At 41.2% G+C, this 17664-nt stretch overlaps 1 protein-coding gene across 1 annotated transcript in view; it reads left to right on the top strand.

Moving 5' to 3' along the window:
- The window catches only part of Adgrv1 (adhesion G protein-coupled receptor V1), a 514991-nt gene that overhangs the window by 458620 nt on the left and 38707 nt on the right, over window positions 1-17664 (top strand). The window contains exon 87 of the mRNA XM_076927075.1: window positions 1021-1142. Coding sequence (XP_076783190.1) covers window positions 1021-1142 — 122 coding nt within the window. The remainder of the gene's footprint in view (window positions 1-1020; window positions 1143-17664) is intronic.

Here is a 17664-nt window from a genome sequence, read left to right as displayed (position 1 = left end):
GACCAGGACTGTCCTGGGAGTTCCTGTGGTAGTCTATCCCCATGCCTTTCAATAGCATGAAAACAGATTTATGTATCTATTTTCTGCTTTAAGGTTTCATTGAGTTTTAAAGTGCACATAGATTGTGACATCACTCTTCAAATCTCTTTTATAAAGACATGTGAAAACTCAAATAACACCCCTCACTAAATTAAAGGAGACAACTGGGAATGACAATAGTCCTGTGACCCAGAATCAGTGTGAGAGGAGCTGGAGAGAGAGAGAGCTTGGCGGCTGAGAGCACCTTTAGAGGACCCAAGTTCAATTTTCAGCGCACACTATGTGACTCACCACTGTCTGTAACTCTAGTTCTACAGGATTTGACACCCTCTTCTGGCTTCAGCAGGAGCTATCTGCAGGCCATATAAAACATGCAGATACTCATACACAAAAAAATAATAAAAATGAATTTATACTCTAGTGGCACAGTGAACTCTTTGTGCAGAATACTTAAGATGGAAATCATTAGGACAACTGCAGGAGAGCATGTTGGGTAGAACACACGTTCCCTGGTGGCAACTGAGTTAGTCACATCATCTCTGCTTGGCACAGTCACAGTATATTTTGTTACCTTCTCAAGGGAAAAAAAAAAAAGCTGAGAATCACACAAAGAACTTTAAACCTCATGATTTAAATGCCATTTTGGAGCACGGGGCTACCCCGTACCCTTCAGGAAATGTGAGAATCTTTGTGCTTGCTCTTGCCACTTCCCACACAGTCCAGCAGGTGGTAGCCTAGGCAGGGACAAATGTCCTCCTTCCCTTTCCCCAAGTGACAAGCAGACCCATTTGAAAACCAGACACTCTGTGGCTCTGCCTTTCCTTCTTCACACAGGAAAAGGGTTTCCAAGGTTGTTCTCTGGATGTGTATTAGAGTATGGATCATCTATCATGACAAAGAGTCCAAACTAATGTTGTGTTTACATGTGATTGATCAGGCGGTATTCTGAACAGTTTTCCTTGTCTTCTTTGTGATTTCCAGAAATTCCTCTGATTTTGTATCTCTTCGCCCTGATTTCCATGACGTGGCTTTGGGGAGGACTGCACATGGCCTACAGACACTTCTGGATGTTGGTTCTCTTTGTCATTTTCAATAGTCTGCAGGTAAGCCAAGCCTCACGGGCAACACACGTTTAATGAATGCAAAGCACCATGTATCAACGTTCAAAACATAAGAGTCTACATATAGGTGAGTTTGTGTGCACAGTGACATACAACGTCTTAGAATAGTGTGGTTGGAGTTAAATATTTAACATTTGAATATGGCAGAAATTCCAACTTTCTTATCATGTACATGTTAAAAAGGAACAAATTTACATTTCTTTTCAGCAATATTGAGTGACTGCAAAATATGTTCTTTATGGATAGTCATAATGAAATGGCAACCATGGAGAAACGATCCACGAACATGGGGCATGTGTATCTACATATTAGTTCAATTTGAGCAGTGAAACTGAGAGTTAAGCAATCTCTTCTTAATGTTTGGATATTAGAATATTTCAGTGACTAAAAAATTATTTGAACCCTTCTCAAGTTCAGTATTGGCAAGTTTGAATTAATTTTACAAATATGTTTACGTAGTATAACTAACTAAGCACTGTAGCTACAGCAAAAATTTAAGGTGACTTTTTAGTGCTTTTGTGAACTGGGAAGATGTTACATTCAAATTATCAAATGAAACAAATGGACACATTATTATTTTCCAAAATGAAAAAAAAAACTCTTAGACTAAAATAATTCACTAAAATTACCAAGAATGCTTTTATAAAGTTGTTACTTTGTTCACCGTTCTATAAAAATGCATACATACATACATACATACATAAATGCACACAATTAGAATCCTAGCGTGCAGCTGAAAGATGGTTCAGTGGTAGAGCATTCATGTAGCACACAGGAGGCCCAGGGGTCACTACCTAGTCTTAAAAGCAGAAGAAGAGAATAGGAGGGGGAGACAGATTATTTAATCAGAATACAGCTTACATGATGGCAGTTAATCAAAGTACATTATCTGGTTAGGAAGGGAAAACCACAAACTGACCTAAAAGTTTGGAGTCTAGAGATACATGGGCACCCCTGCATAGGCACAGTGGGAGTTTACTGACACTATCAATACCCAGAGAAGGACTGCCACACCCCTGTAGGACTGATGATTGAAATGAGTACACCATCAGCTCTAAGATATGGCACAGCAGGTGACATTTACACCGAGTATGGTGAATGCCGAAGGGCATTTCCCTCTGCTTGTACCAGCATGTACTCTTAAGTGGAAAGGTGGGACATTAGGCCAACATTGAATCTTATGTTCTAGCAGAACTAAGATCAAGGTCCACACTGATAGCCTGCTGTTGTGTGACAAAATTTTCCTGGGGAGATGAAATATGTCCCAGATAGGGAGAGTCATGACAGACCAAAGAATGGATAACACCATAAAGAATATAGGTGAGGGGTTATTTACAGTAGGACCAGAAATGACTCAAAAAACAGCTGTATGACCAAGGCCAACTCTAACATGGGTGACAGCTGACAATAGTCAGGAACCCGGAACACACTGCACAGTCCGCAGGTAGCTCAACAGGTTGGAGACTCTTCTTCCCGAGTGCCTCAACTGCTCTAAACCTCTTCTAAGAAGGTCAGCTGGTTTTTGCTTCTTCCACGAAACTGATCTTGACTGAGAGTCTTCTTAGTAACTGGGCTCTGTTTACTCTGGCAGGGAAGGGCCTCGTGAATCTGGTCAGTTTCAGGGACTTCCTGAAGCTATTTTTGAGTTGATTGGCTTCTTGTTTAAGCAGCTCCCAGGCAGGGTGGAATGTTTTGATCTCAGAGAAAACTGTTACACAAGACATGGACGTGTATTTTTATTTGGCAGCTGCCCTGTGGTACACGGGCGTAGTTCAGATCTTTAAATATTTGCTGAAGACCTTTAAAAATTGAAAAAGATTGAAAACTTCTGACTTACAAGGTAGTGCATACATAGTGGTGATTTTCAAGCCCCAAGAAAAAGCCTCTTATGTGTCGGGTATGTGAGTTCACATTATATGTGGTGTGCTTTATTGCCCATAACTGAATCCATAACACCCTCCATGTTGTTAGGCAAATGAAGAATGTGTGACTGTCATTGGGCTCTTTCAGGCTGAGAAAGCAGGGTTAGCCAGGGCTGCAAACAAGGAGAGTGGTTCGTATTGTCTAGATTAAGCAGATGGTTGATAGGAGGAAGAGAGGAGACAAACTTCAGGTTGACATAAATACCAACTTCCCATGCTCTTGGGATGCTCGCCATCAGCCTTACCCAATAGGAAGCCTTGGATGTATTGGTTGTTTTGCTTTGATGGATTTTATTGCCAATTTTAATCTTCTTCTCCCTTTGGATGTGGGCGGCATGTTCATATGCCTATGCTTACCCTTTCAGAGAATGACTGGAAATATTTAAAGTACTGAAAAGAGCCACTGTGAGTAAGCAGGCTGTTGTCATCAGAACTATGAGTATTAGGACAATGGTGAGGTGGGGGCACTGACAGGTTTTAGGACTGTTGAGATTTCTTCAGTGATTGAATATGAGGATGTGAAGTGCAGGGGAGGAGCATCATTGAGAAATCCCTGACTAGACTGATAAGTGGGTGTGGTCGCTCCCTGTGATGACATGGAGACCACGGCTCTGAGAAGGCGCAGAGCTGGCAAGCTTTTGGAGACGTTGGTAGTTACAGCAAAGTTTCTGACTGGATGTGTGGAGATGCTAGTGAGAGTGAACACAGCAGAGAACCAGGCTGCGAGTTTGGGGTGGCAAAAGAAGAGAGCTTCAACAAGAAGTGGTACCTACTCCACGGCTGTGAAAAAGACAATAGGAAAAGAACTTAGGAACAATGTGACATCATAAGTAGCTCCAAAACCTGTCTGTGCATTCAGGGTCTATCCACTGTGTGTGAAGGGGGCTGTCAATAGGCAGAATGTTAGGCCTTACTGCCAGAGCTGCTGTTACAATATCTGAGTGCACTCTAAAAGCGTTTTTGAGTGATCAGGAATTTATGGTTTAGAGGCCACAGTTTTAAATGTTAAAAGAAATGTTAAAAAACAAAAGCAAAAACAAACAAACCAAAAAAAAGATGACAGTTTGATATGAGGCTGGTTCACACAGAGAATTTTGAGCTTTGTGGAAAGAACCAGAAAGACTGACAACTGAAAACAGGCTCTGGTGAGACGGGGCTGAGGCATGAAGAGCAGAGCAAAGAGCTTCTCTAAGAGGAAGCGTGCCCTGCTAGCTGGAGAAGACTCAGTGGTTGCGAGACTGCTGCAGCTGAGAGACAGGACCTGTAACATCCCCTACTTAGCTGAGCAACAAGGCCATATGTGGAGAAGTTCAAAGTCTGTGGAGTTAAAAGCTGTTGTGAGCCACCCAGTCAGGATGCTGGGAACTGAACTCAGATCCCCGAAAGAGCAGTATGTGCACTTAACTTGTGAGTCCATCTCTCCAGCATGAGTTTGCCATTTGTTAGTGGATTCGTGCTACTATTTATAGATTCGCTTTCTTAAATTACTTAAGCCCAAGTATATCCAAATTTGTTTAACAATGGGGGAGAATAATTACCAGGCTGATTCTTGGCTGGGAAGCATGAGGAGAAGCTCATCAATCATTAAAATGCTGAAATATTACTGTGCAAACCCACTGAATCTATTTCATGCTTCTATACATCTCATAACCATCCCCAGATTTCAGCCACAGAAAGGCTAACGCTTAACTAGTCTGGGAACCCCCATGATGCTTCCCCTGCAAAAGACACTATACCACTTGGATTGGACAATGCCCACACCGTAGTTATTATTAAATATCACAAATCATTGCAGCTACTGGTTTCTATAATATGGTTCTGTCTAATCAGAACCAGTCAGAACAGTGTGATATATATCATTTACTTCAGATTTTCTTCTATGTTTCTTGTACTGTCTAAATCTTGCTGGATGGGGAAAAATTAACTAATGGACTACAAAACCAAACGCTTCCCCTTCCACATTTGGAATTCCCATTCAGCATCCAGTGCAGCTCACTGCAGGTGTCTGCTTCAGTACTATACACATTTAGTCATAGCTGCTTTCTTTGGAGCATAAACAGCTCTTGGGAAATGAGCATTGTTAAAACGATCAGTTACAGAGAACTAATTGTTTCAAGACACTCCCTTCACCAGTACATTCCAATAGCCAAAAGGCCAACAGTAATAAGAAATGTCACTTTGTTTCCATTAGAGACTTAGCACATGAACTATTCATGAAGAGTGAAAAAGCAGCCTTCCCAGAAAACCCTGGAATAAACATGTAGAAGCCAGGGAGGCTGGGATTCTTCAATGATTTATCCCAGAGCTATGTCAAGTTCACTTGGGGAAGAGGAAAAGAAAAAACTACATTTATTTTGTAGAGGAAGAGTCAGAGAGTCTAATGAATGCCTTATGCACTCTTCAAAGCTCCCTGACAGTTTCCATAACTTTTCAAATAAATACACAGAAGCTGAGAGGAGCAGGTGTATTTTAACGTTCCTCCATCACTCCTCACCGAGCTCTGCAGGGTTTGGTACCATATGGTCTGATGTAGTGTCTGTTTATGTGAACTTCTTACTACTTTGACAATGAACTACACCCTCGGAGAAAGCTGCAGGATTCACTCTTTGGCTGGAACTTACTTTTCCCAACAGAAGCATTTGCTTCTGATCTGCCAGAAAGAATCCAGTGGTGTAGCAGGATCTAGGTCACCTGTGGCCATACAGACTGTACTTCCTGAAGCTGCCTCTGTCCTCCCGAAATAAGTGTCTCAGTTTCTCGTGCCTCCACCTCTTTCCATCCTATCCTTTAATCTGTTTGTTCCTGCCTTTTTTTATCCTGGGCCCTCTATACCAACCTTTTAAATTCACTTTAACCATGTAGCATGGTCCATGAGTGTTTACCTGGAAAAGCACCTAGCATACTGGGACACCCCAAACTGCAAGCCTACCAGATTTGCAGTAACCAAGGTGCAAATGTCTCTTTTAAAACTGTTTTTTTTTTCAGTTGGTATGTTGTTGTTGGTTTGTATGTTTTGTTTTTGTTTTTTGGAAAGCAGAGCAAACAATAGTGAATGAGACTAGTTTATATGTAGTCAGATTATTTCTCTTGTTTTTATTAAATATTTTCCCAGGGTCTAAACATTTATAATTTTTTTATATTGTTCAAATTCTAGTGTGGGAAAGGGTGTTTTTTATATAAATACTTTTCTACATACATTTTTTTCAGTAACATTTAATGTTTGACTGTCAGGTTCCCTAGAATGAGCATAAAACCATCAGTCAAACTCTGCCCTCATCACTGGGTGCTCAGAATCAAACCCAAGGTACCAGCTATTTTGATTGTTCTCCAACGCCTTCCATCCACCATTTTGTCACAGTAGATGCATGTCTAGAAATATTTCTGCAGCTTGCACGGTTCTCTTTCAGTGAAATTAGTCTGATACTATCTACTCCATCAGAGCCATCAGCAAAAGTCTAAGTGGATTCAGTTCAAAAATAACTCATAAATTTTTAACTGAAACTGAATGCATATTAATAAGTGGAGCTAGTAAAAGCCACTGCAATTCATCAGGTATTTAGTGACTACTGTTAAGACATGTACCCTGACTGAACTGTAATCCAACGATATTTGTTCTTGCAACATCATGTAGTCAGCAGGTGAGGTACACTTGGTGTTTATCACAAACATTAAGTAAACAACTGTATAAGACCTTAGAGTCTACCTCAATCAATTGCAAATTTGCATCCAGAAATGTACTGACTGCAAAATGACCACATCAAAAATTGGAAGAAAAGAAATAGGAAGGGTCATCAAAATGTCTGAGCAAGTAAAAGCCTGGGGCTGAGTTCAGTCCCTAGAGTTCACAGTAGGAGGAGAGAATCTACTCCCAAAGCTGTACACTGACCTCCATGTGCATGCCATGGCACAGACACCTCACACTCTCACACTCACATCATATGTACACATGCAGTAAGAGTAAATACACGTCTCTCTGAGTGTGAGCCACATTTCCTGGAAAAGTGTAGCTCTCCCTCCTCATCACAGAAGCGTCCCCTTACAACAAATGGAAACCATCACAGAGAACCACAACTCAACCCAATGCAGAGGTCGACAGACAGAGGAAAGCCCAACCCCATGTGCGTCACAGGTCCTGTACATCCTGTCCAAGGAACATCACAGAAGAGGGGCCAGAAAGACTGTAAGAACCAGAGGACCAGGAAGTAAGCCGTGGGAGAGTCTGTCCTAGAAATGACTGCACAAGTAAGATGAGAACAATAGCAGAACCGATATGTGAACATGGAGGAAGATGTTTCAGGGTCTCAGCCCGAGACAAATAACCATAGACAACTAATGGCTGCTGGGAGATGGAGTTAGCCTCCCCCGGGGATGAGCCCCACGCTGTCCTCAGGACAATGATGTGCCCACTTCATGGGGTACCTTACTGCTGAGCTACTATGGCAGTCTGTGTAGTAAACACATTCTGACTTAAGCTTATCCTAAGCTGTTCTCAGCTTAGTATAGGTTTGTAGGAGTATAACCTCATCATATCAAGAAGCATCTGTATGGTCAAGCACTACAAAGGACGTGAATGATAGTTGATTTGAAATGTGATGCTTAGGAAAATGTAAATACCATTATCAGCTCCCTACTTTGTTACATGTTTTTTATTTCTTAAAAAATAATTCTTACTTCTTTCTTAGTTTGGGTTTTATTGTTGTGAAGAGGCACCATGACCAAGGCAACTTTTATAAAGAACAACATTTAATTGGGGTTGGCTTAAATTTTCAGAGGTTCAGTCTGTTATCTTCTTGGCAGGAAGCATGGCAGCATCCAGGCAGGCATGGTGCTGGAGAAGGAGCTGGGTGTTCTGCATCTTGATCCAACTGCAGCCAGGAAAGACTGTCTGCCAGAGGGGGCGGAGTTTGAACACTAGGAGCCCTCAAAGCCTGCCCCACAGTGATGCACTTTCTCCAACAAGGCCACACTTCCTAATAGTAGCACTTCCCATGGACCAAGCACATTCAAACCATCACAACTAGCATACATTAATTATTGACTATAATGGGTTCAATGAAAACACATGACCCCCAATTCCATCTCTTGTCTTAAGACTATTAGATTTTGTTTCCATGTTAGTTACTTGAATAAAGCATAATAAAGCAAAGACATAGTACTTCGTCTCCTAGAAACAACGTGAATGCTAAGATTACTAACAACAGTATATGGAGAGATGGCTCCGCAGCTAAAAGCACCCACTGTTCTTTAGAGAACCTAAGTTTGGTTCCTAGCACCCATGTCAGGCAGCTCCCAGCTGCCTGTGACTCCAGCTCTAGGGGATCCAATGTCTTCTGGACTCCCTGGCCATCCCATACCTCAATTTATGTTATAATAACAAGCATAACATCACTGAATCATTAAGTCATTATTATCCTCAATTTAATTCTCATTCATAGTGAAATGTCCCTGAAAAATTATATCATTTGTTTCCTTAATTCTGTAACTTAACTAGTCTTAATAGAAGTAGCCTTAAGGAGCAAATCACATTAGTGGATAAAGTTTCTGTTACCCACTCAGCATATTTGAAAGCACTTTTTAGGAAAAGGTTAGTAAGACTGGAGAGATGGCTTCATGGTTAAGAGCACTTTCTGCTCTTCCAGAGGATCAGAACTCATGACTCAGGACCCATATGATACAGGCAGCTCACAACTATCTTTGTAACTTTAGGGGATCCAGTGCCTCTACCCTCCATGGGCACCCACACTCCTATGCTTATACCCACATATACACACACATGACAAAGAGTAATAAAAATAAATATTAAAAAAAGAAAGTCCAGAAGTGAATATGACTTCTGCCTTTAAGGGAGAAGGTGAAGTTAATGTGTATCCTTACGTCCATGGCAACACCCATATTCTCTCCCACGTCACTAGTTTTCCCATTTCACAGTGCCTGTGCTTTTAACTGCTAACTGCCTTTTACCCAAATAATTCTACCTTCATAATGTAAATGTACTATATTTACTGGTACTATAGCAAATGTGTGTCTAGAACGCAGAAGTCCATAGGTTCAACTTTGAGTAATACAAAATCAGGAAAAGATAGACCTCACTAGATAGAAGGATATGAGACCATTAGAGACTAAGGCAGGGCTACGAAAAATTCCAAACACTGGAGCCTATGACCAAGGGTTATTCACGTCTAGGAGAAGGCCTGGCTGAAATTGCCCCAAGGTATCATTCACTGAGGTAAAGAGGGAGAGGCTGAGGTTGCTTCCAAACACTCGGTGGTGCTTTAATCCAACTCCACTCCTTTCTGGTGCCTTTAACATAATACTGTTTTTCTATAAATATATGTTGGTATTGTCATTACAGCAAATGCAGAGGAGAGATAATGCTTCTTTTAAAATGCTAGAATTCTAGTTTTATTTCTGTCTACTTAGTTGGCCAGTGCAGTGAGAAAGCAAAGACTTGATATACTTGTAATAGCCAAGGAATGGACAGGACATGAAGTGACAATCATTCCAGTGTTCAGGACAAAGAGGAACTGCCCCAGGTCTCTTAAAATGAAGTGAGGCGTTAGAATTCAAACAGTCCCTGTTCTCACTTCCTGCTGTTTCTCTGCCTTCTCACCCAGTGTGTATATGCAGCCTGCTGTTGATCCTTTGACAGCATTCTGTACTGCAGACTTACGTTTATCAGTGATGTCCACCTCTGCCTCTGGCACTATCCAGAACCAAAGACTAGAGTGGAAAAGATCAGCAGAAGCTAGAGTTGCGTATCCTCATTAAGTGATTGTCAGCATGATTATGTAGGAGGAGCTAAGGTGGGAGGAGTAAAGAGAGGAAGAGGAGGAGTAAGGGAGGAAGAGGAAGGAAGAGGAGAGAGAGAGGGAGGGAGGAGAAAAAGAGAGAGAAAGAGAGAGAGAGAGAGAGAGAGAGAGAGAGAGAGAGAGAGAGAGAGAAGAACATGGAGGCAGATGTTCACATGTCTCCACCAGTCAAAGGTAGTTGGTATATCTAGGTTGGATACTGGGTCACACTTCTGATTGTATGGGCATCTTGTTATTGCTCATTACCAAATATATAAAGCCTTTGGATAATCTAAGCATTAGAGTCCCGTTTTTCTACTGGGCCCACATGTTTGGCAGGATGGTCTGGGCAATGCCCAGCCTTGCAGAGACAGTGTGGAAGATTGGCAGAGCCATCTCTCACTCTGGCATCTCATGGGTGGCAGGGCTGGTGATTCTGGTTGGCCGTTTCTAGCTGCGGCACGCCCGTGGTTTCTGGCCACGAAACATAGCGGCTAATCTAGGCAGAACCACCACAGCCTAGACAGTCAGCTTTTTAAAATAATTACTACAACATAATTATCTGCTAAAAGGAGGTCATTCTTAAAGGAATCTATGTGTGCTGTTTTCTTTTTTTTTTTTTTTTAAGAACAGTTGATAGGCAGACACAATACAACTGAATACCTGCCCACGATTTTTCCTCCAAAAGTAGTCAAATAATGTATCTCTTCAAATTCTGCCAAACTGCATGGTGTGAGGCTATCTCGGTGATCATCTTCTTCTTGGTGAAGCTATCATCTTCCTGCATAGATTGTATAGTGGTTCTAGCCATTACATATGGCTGCTCTCAAGTTATCAACCTTTGTGAAGAATTGCTATAAAATAAAACCACGGAGATGCCCCCTTGCGTTGCTCGTCCCCAGTGTAGAGGCTTCTCAAGAGTTTCTGTTTCTGCAGAGTCAGCTTCTTTGTCATTGTATAAGAGTACAGGCACTCCCCTCAATTTATAATGGAGTTACACCCAAGATAATTCCACAGAAGCCAGAAACACTATAAGCTGAAGATAGGTTTTGTCTTTCTCAAACATGCTTGGAACCTTAGCATACAGTTTAACAAACCCACTCAACATGAAGCCAGTTTATAATAAGCTCTCAAATACCTCCTATAAAGTACAGTCCTGAAGTGAGCAGGGTGCATCAACAAACTGAAAATACACAAGCCAGATGATCAGTTTCAGGCAGTCCAGATTGGCATTAGTAATAATCCACTCACAGTAACTTTCCCATTATCAACAATGTGCTTTTCTTCCTTAGAGATTAGGAATGCCCATGTTTAAGACATGTAAGAATGATAGTCACCCTCTTCACTCGTTGTAGTTTAAAGATCTGAGAAGCCATCTTATTAGCATTTACGGGACCATATAAAATATTTTCTTGAATTTTATACAGCTGCAAATTTGTTATTACCAAAGCAGTTTTAATTTTTTGAAGAAATGCCTGGGAACATAAGTATATTTTCAAATGTGTGCGGGTCTGAGACAGAATTTGAACGTCTCTCATGGAAGCCAACATGGTTTGAAGTATGTACAGTTTTCAGTAAAATGATAGAATGTTATAATTCAGTGAACATTGGTAGATTCCCATAGCAGGTAGAACCAGCCCACTCTTCAGTGTGCACTTGACTGTAGCTCACTTCAAATGGGACAATGAGAAGAATGTCACAGACCATGCTGTGACATACAATTCAAAAGCAGGAAATCTCATAATTTATCTCTGAACCAGCATGTTCTCTGTGTTTGCTCTATTTATCATCTAAGTATCTCTAGGCTTAGGAAAATGTACTCCAGAAAGTCCTCATTATACCCTCCTCTGGGCTCAGTGTTTTCTTATTTATATATAAATCATGAGAACCTTGGGTTTGGCAACAAGTCTCTCTTCCCACACTAAAATGTAGTGCTTTCTTCTTTGGGCAGAGTCCACAGCAGGTATTCGTTCTTTTGTTCTTTCTTTCATTCTTTCTTTCGTACTTTCTTCCTTCCTTCCTTCCTTCCTTCCTTCCTTTCTTTCTCTCTTTCCTTCTTTCTTCCTTCCTACATTTCTTTCTATTTTAAAAATGCCTCTAAAGCACACGAGTCAAACAGCTTGGGAGAGAAAAAAGAGTCCAATAAATAAAAAGGTCACATCTACCAAACCAAAACCACATTTTGTTAGTCCTTGATGCTTCATCTCAACGCGTCTTCTTCTCTCCTGAGCTTGGCATGCATGTTTTCCATGCAGAAGTAAATGGAGCCAAATATCAGATCTGGCTGAAATGTGGCTCTGTTTCCATCATCAAGAGTGGTTTATGAATCAGTGTGGAATATCAAGATCACATGCATGCCTAACCTTTATTCTAAGACTGCCCCTGTGTCCACTTTCATCATTTCCAGGATTCTTGAGGCTGGTTCTTTTTTGCTCCCTTACAGCTGCATTTGGCATTTGTCCCACTGTCAGCACTGAATTGTCTAAGTGTCTGTCCCCTCCATGCTACCACTGCACCAGTGCACAGCTGTGGAACTAACTCTAACCCTGTTCTTTCTATTATATTTTTCAGCTTTATCTATACGCATCTTGATTACAGACATTGCATCCAGCATTCAGAGACACCCCCCCAACCCATCACACTTCCTGTCCTCGCTTGTCCCTGCACATACATGTCTCTTGCTTCTCTTCATTGTTGTCTCCCAGGACAGGACACCCTATTGTCTTTTTGTTCCTTTTCTGTAGAAAAAAAAAAACATGGGCTACTCTTGCTTCTCATGGAAGCACTAAGATTTTCATCATGAAACTAGATTCTCTCTGACTTTGTGATCCTGGATCAATGAGATCATTTTACAGACCTTCGTTGGAATGTCTGACCTTCTAAACCATTTTTATTTTAAAATTTTTCTTCAGTTCTTTCCATCTAGGGTTAAAATTGTCTTTGAGGAAAGATTGTTATAAAAAAAAAAATGACAAGTTTAGCCAGGCACTTGCCTTTATTCCTAGCATTGGGGAGGCAGAGGCAAGCAGATCTCTGGTTTGAGGCCAGCCTGGTCTACAAAGTGAGTTCCAGAACAGCTAGGACTACACAGAAAAGCCTTGTCTCAAAAGAAGAAGGAGGATGAGGAGGATGAGGAGGAGGAGGAAGAGGAAGAGGAAGAGGAGGAGAGGAGGAACAAGAAGGTTTATACCATTTAGCTCAAGGATAAACAAATAACCTCTTAAGGAGAGAACTGTAGCTCTGGATTTTGAGAACCTATGACCAGAGTTGCAAAGCTCTCAGCTAAGAATTAGGAAACGCAGACCTGGCTCTATCTCACTGTGTGACCTGGGCCAAGATCCTAAAACTTGCTTTTTTCACCTTAAAGAAGCAAAACCAATAATACCACTCACCTGGGACTTTGTGCTTTAATTGTAAAACTTTAGGAAAACAAATCAAAAGAAAGGTGAATGATGCCTCGTATCAGCACCCAAAAAGGTTTTGTGAACACATTCATGTATTCCTTTTTTTTTTTTTTTTTTGTACATTTCTAAATTGTCTCTAGAATTCTTGTTATGAGTTAAGAAACTGCAGGCGCTCTGGGCATCTCTAGACTAGCAGGGCTGGGGAAGGGAAGTGGGTCTGCAATCTCCAACAACTACTGGTCCCAGAAGGCTTCGGCGTCATAATTTCTCACTTGTGGATGTTCCCCTATGTAGGTGCTCCCTATGTCGATACTTCCTATGGAGGTGCTCCCTAAGCCTTTCCTTACTCTCTATCAGATATCTTGGGACTTACAGCACACATTTTGTATTCAAACTTTAACTTTTATTTTTATTAAAGCTGCTTACTCAAATGCTACATGTATAATACGTTGTACACAATAAAATAAGTATATAATAAAACAGCAACTCAAGAGAGAATAGCTTAATAATTAGGTACTTCCTTCACCATACAATAATTCCCCATCACTAGTTATCATTTGGAAAGGGAGCAACTTTTGGCGTTCTTTTTTCTTTCTGGGAAAATATAGTGTCACTGTACAGGCAAAGTGATATAAATATTTCATATACCCACTCATGGGAGGGTTACAGTCATTCACTAAATGCATAAATACCATGATCTTGCCTCCCTTACCTCTATTACTCTAGGAAAACACCTATATCTACATGCAGTTGACCACACCATGTAACATAGAACCTGCAGTATAATGAAGTGTTGATCATCTTATGTACTTTGTTAAGCACAGTAAACTGTAGAGCATGGGTTAGTAATTTTGTGATCACATGGCTTATGAGAACTTAGATTTACTGTCATTTGCCCACACTGTGAGTAACTTCTTACTGCACACAATACAGTCATACAATAGTGCACACAATACAGTCATACAACACTGCACACAATACAGTCATACGATACTCCACAGAATACTCAATACATTCATGGCCATGACAACATACCTGAGCAATACAGCTTAGAGGCTGCATTTTGGTTCACCTGTTTGGACGTCTCAGTTCTCTCTGGCAGGCAGGACACAAATTTGAGCAGCTCACTCCCAGCAGCCAGAAGCAGTCGTGGGGGTGGACTCACTAGCTGGTATTTCTCATTTTATTCTATCCAGATCTCCACTCCATGTGATGGGGCTACCCACACTCAGGGAAGGGCTTTTCCTCCTAAACCAAACCTCATAGAAAAATGGCCCCACGGAGGCACCCAGCAGTATAATTTTCTGACCTCCTAGACAGCTTTTAATCCAATGAGTTTGACAGTCAGGGTTAACTACCGCAATGGTTTCAACTGAATATGTAATGCCACCAAACTGTTGTTGAGTTGAAAACTCATGAGTGATACCATCTATGTATGTATCTATGTATGTATGTATCCATCTATGTATGTATGATGGTATCTATGTAGCCAAGTGCGTGAAACTGAAACAAAATTACTGGCTCCTCTCACTGTGGATGTGGTTTTATCCTGTGTTGTTTGTATTTAGTGTTTGTGATAATGTTTTTATTTAGTGTTTCCACTAACATGAAGAGTAAGTAGGAGGATCGAGAGAATCCAGAAGTGGGTTTAGGAGTGCTGTGGTCTTTGAGGTGGGTTGTAGAAGTCATGGAGTATGAGTGAAGAGAATCTCTATGGGTGCTAAGAGGAAGAAAGGGATGGATAAAGTCACAAGTAATACACAACATAGGTTTGTTTTTAAACCTAACTGTAACTGTGTAGGAAAATAACAATTGATAAACTCTGCGACAGGGCTACGTACTAGCCCATCATTGTGTATTTTATTAGAACAGTTTAAAGAACAGTGTAAAATTCTCTGCGGATACCTCACCCCGTTGCAAAGTTGAATGCTGGCTTTTTGCATTCCGTCTACAAATTCGAAGACAGAATCATAAAGTGTCTGCTAAAATACAAACTGTTACTATGGATGTTCTCGTTCTTTCCCTGGTACTGACTCTGCAGATTGAGCAGCAACAATGAGAGGGACTTTCTCTAATAAATAACACACGTTCATAAGCCAAAATTGTAATCTAGGGTGTAATGTTCTTCAGAGTGGGCCGTGATGGTCTGCTCATTCATCTCACCACAGTGGTACCTCACGCAGAGCTAAGAGCCTTCGGGATCAGAAGTGCAGGGGAACTTTCAGTTCAGCACATAGTGAAGTGGCACTGAAGTAAGCAACCTTATCTTGTCTTTACAGAACAGGAAATGGTAGCAAGGTGTACGCATGCGCTCGTGAGTGTGTGTGTGTGTGTGTGTGTGTGTGTGTGTGTGTGTGTGTGTTGCATATGTGTGTTGCATATGTGTGTGGGCATGTGTGCCACAGTGTATATGTGAAGGTCAGAGAACCACTTTTGAGAGTCACTTGTCCCCTTCCACCATGGGTTCTGATCATCAGGTTTCCATGGCGATTACTTTTACCTAGTAACTCATCTCCCTGGCCCTATTGTTCCCGTACTTTCCCAGTCACCGCCTTCCATCTCACCAGAGTCTGCTAGGATTACAGATAGATGCTGTTACCCCTGGCTTTATGTGGGCTGTAGGGGTCCACACTTGGGTCCTCATGCTTAAGCTGTCAGTATGTTATCCACTGAGGCATACTCCCAGCCAGGAAGGAACTTTTAATTTAAAAAATAATTCATTATAGCATTTCTAGAATGCCTGGGTAAAGAAAGTCTGTGTTTCTATAATGTCACAGCTTCTTGAACGTTAACTTGTTTCTGATGGCTGAAGTGTTCTAAGAAATTTACAGAACTTTTTGTTGTTGTTGTTTTTTAAGATAGGATCTCACCTTGTCCAGGCTGCCTCATATCTTGACCTGGCGTTGAACATGTTATCTTCCTGCATCACCCTCCTGAGGGTGACATGAGAGGCAGATGCCACCATGCCTAGTTGCTCGAGACTTTTAAAGATAGTGAGAATTTTAGAATTCTAGAACATACTATAGAGAAGTTTCAGAGCAGGCTTCCTAAATTTTCATATTTTATGATGATAATATTCACTTCTACTCTATTGTTTTTATTTCTCCTTCAAATGCTTCCTCTTGCTCACTTTTATTTCAAAGAAACTGTGGCTCACTGCTACAAACATGAAGGTGTATCCTGAAGGAATCTCTCCATTTGCCTCCCTCCATTGCTCTGCTCCCTCCCGGTGTTCTACATATTAGTTGGGCACAATAATTACTAAAGTATGAAAATCATTTCACACTGAAAACAGATCTTGAGCCAGCAGTGACTGCAGCTAGCTCAGAGGTATGAAACACAGGCTCAAGATTACTTACTGACTTGCTCAAGTCCACAGAACCAAAGTTGACAACCAGGACCAGTTTTATCTAAAGCTTCCATTCTCTCCTCTTGTTATAAATGACAAGGGCATCTGATAGATTAATATACAAATGCACTTTTGCTCTGATTTTAGAAAACGTCCCATAAAATATGAACAGGAGGAATGAACAATCAAACCATAACCACAAAAGGCTGAACACCGTGGCATGGAGCAGCTCCGTTCAAGTGAAAATGTACTATCGTGTTTTCTTTCTCCCAGTCCAGACAAGTAACAGATTGTGAACTTGAAAACTCTACCTTCCCTGGGAGTGTATGCTCAATATTCAACAATAAAGAGTGTCACTTACTGAAATCGTCACACAGTACATTAGTTGTGGTATTTAGCTAAAAGGAATCACAGGTGTTTACTTAAACAAGCCATATGGTTCCCAGTGACTATGTAGAAGGCCCAAATGGATCCTGTTGGTTGTTTGAAATTATAATACTAAGCAGTGTGATTAGATTTTAAACATGCTATAAGCAATTCTTCCAGGGGCCATGAAGAACTCGGCAGCCCTGAGGCTGGTTCCCTTCTAGCATGTCCACGAGTCATTGCGATTTTAGGAAGGAGATGGGGGAGGGCTCTTTAGGCTATGAATTAACAGTATAGCACTCTGTTGATTTTGAAAGCATCCTAAATTTGCATTATGAAAACAAATAAGAATTAAATGGTTTAGGACAAGTCCTGGTGATTGCTGTGCACCCAGCTTCCTGATTTTGCATCCTGAATTCAAGCTACCAACTCAGTTTGCTTTTGCTTTATCTGCAAGGCACTGCATTGACTAGCCAGGGAGCTCCCTGTCTTACCTATAAACTCTGTGCAAGCTTCCCTTTACGATAATATACCTCCACCATGTCCTCTTGCACAAGAGCAAAGGCGCAGCCGCTTGATCAGTACCTATAGAATAAAGCCCAGAGGTAATAAACAACCCCGGTGGGTGAGGTAGGAATGGGGCTTCCACACTGATAGTGACTACTTCATCTTTGG

This window comes from Arvicanthis niloticus, chromosome 29, assembly GCF_011762505.2.
Source record: "Arvicanthis niloticus isolate mArvNil1 chromosome 29, mArvNil1.pat.X, whole genome shotgun sequence".
NCBI classification, from domain to species: domain Eukaryota; kingdom Metazoa; phylum Chordata; class Mammalia; order Rodentia; family Muridae; genus Arvicanthis; species Arvicanthis niloticus.
This window is presented reverse-complemented; position numbering and strand designations above follow the sequence as displayed.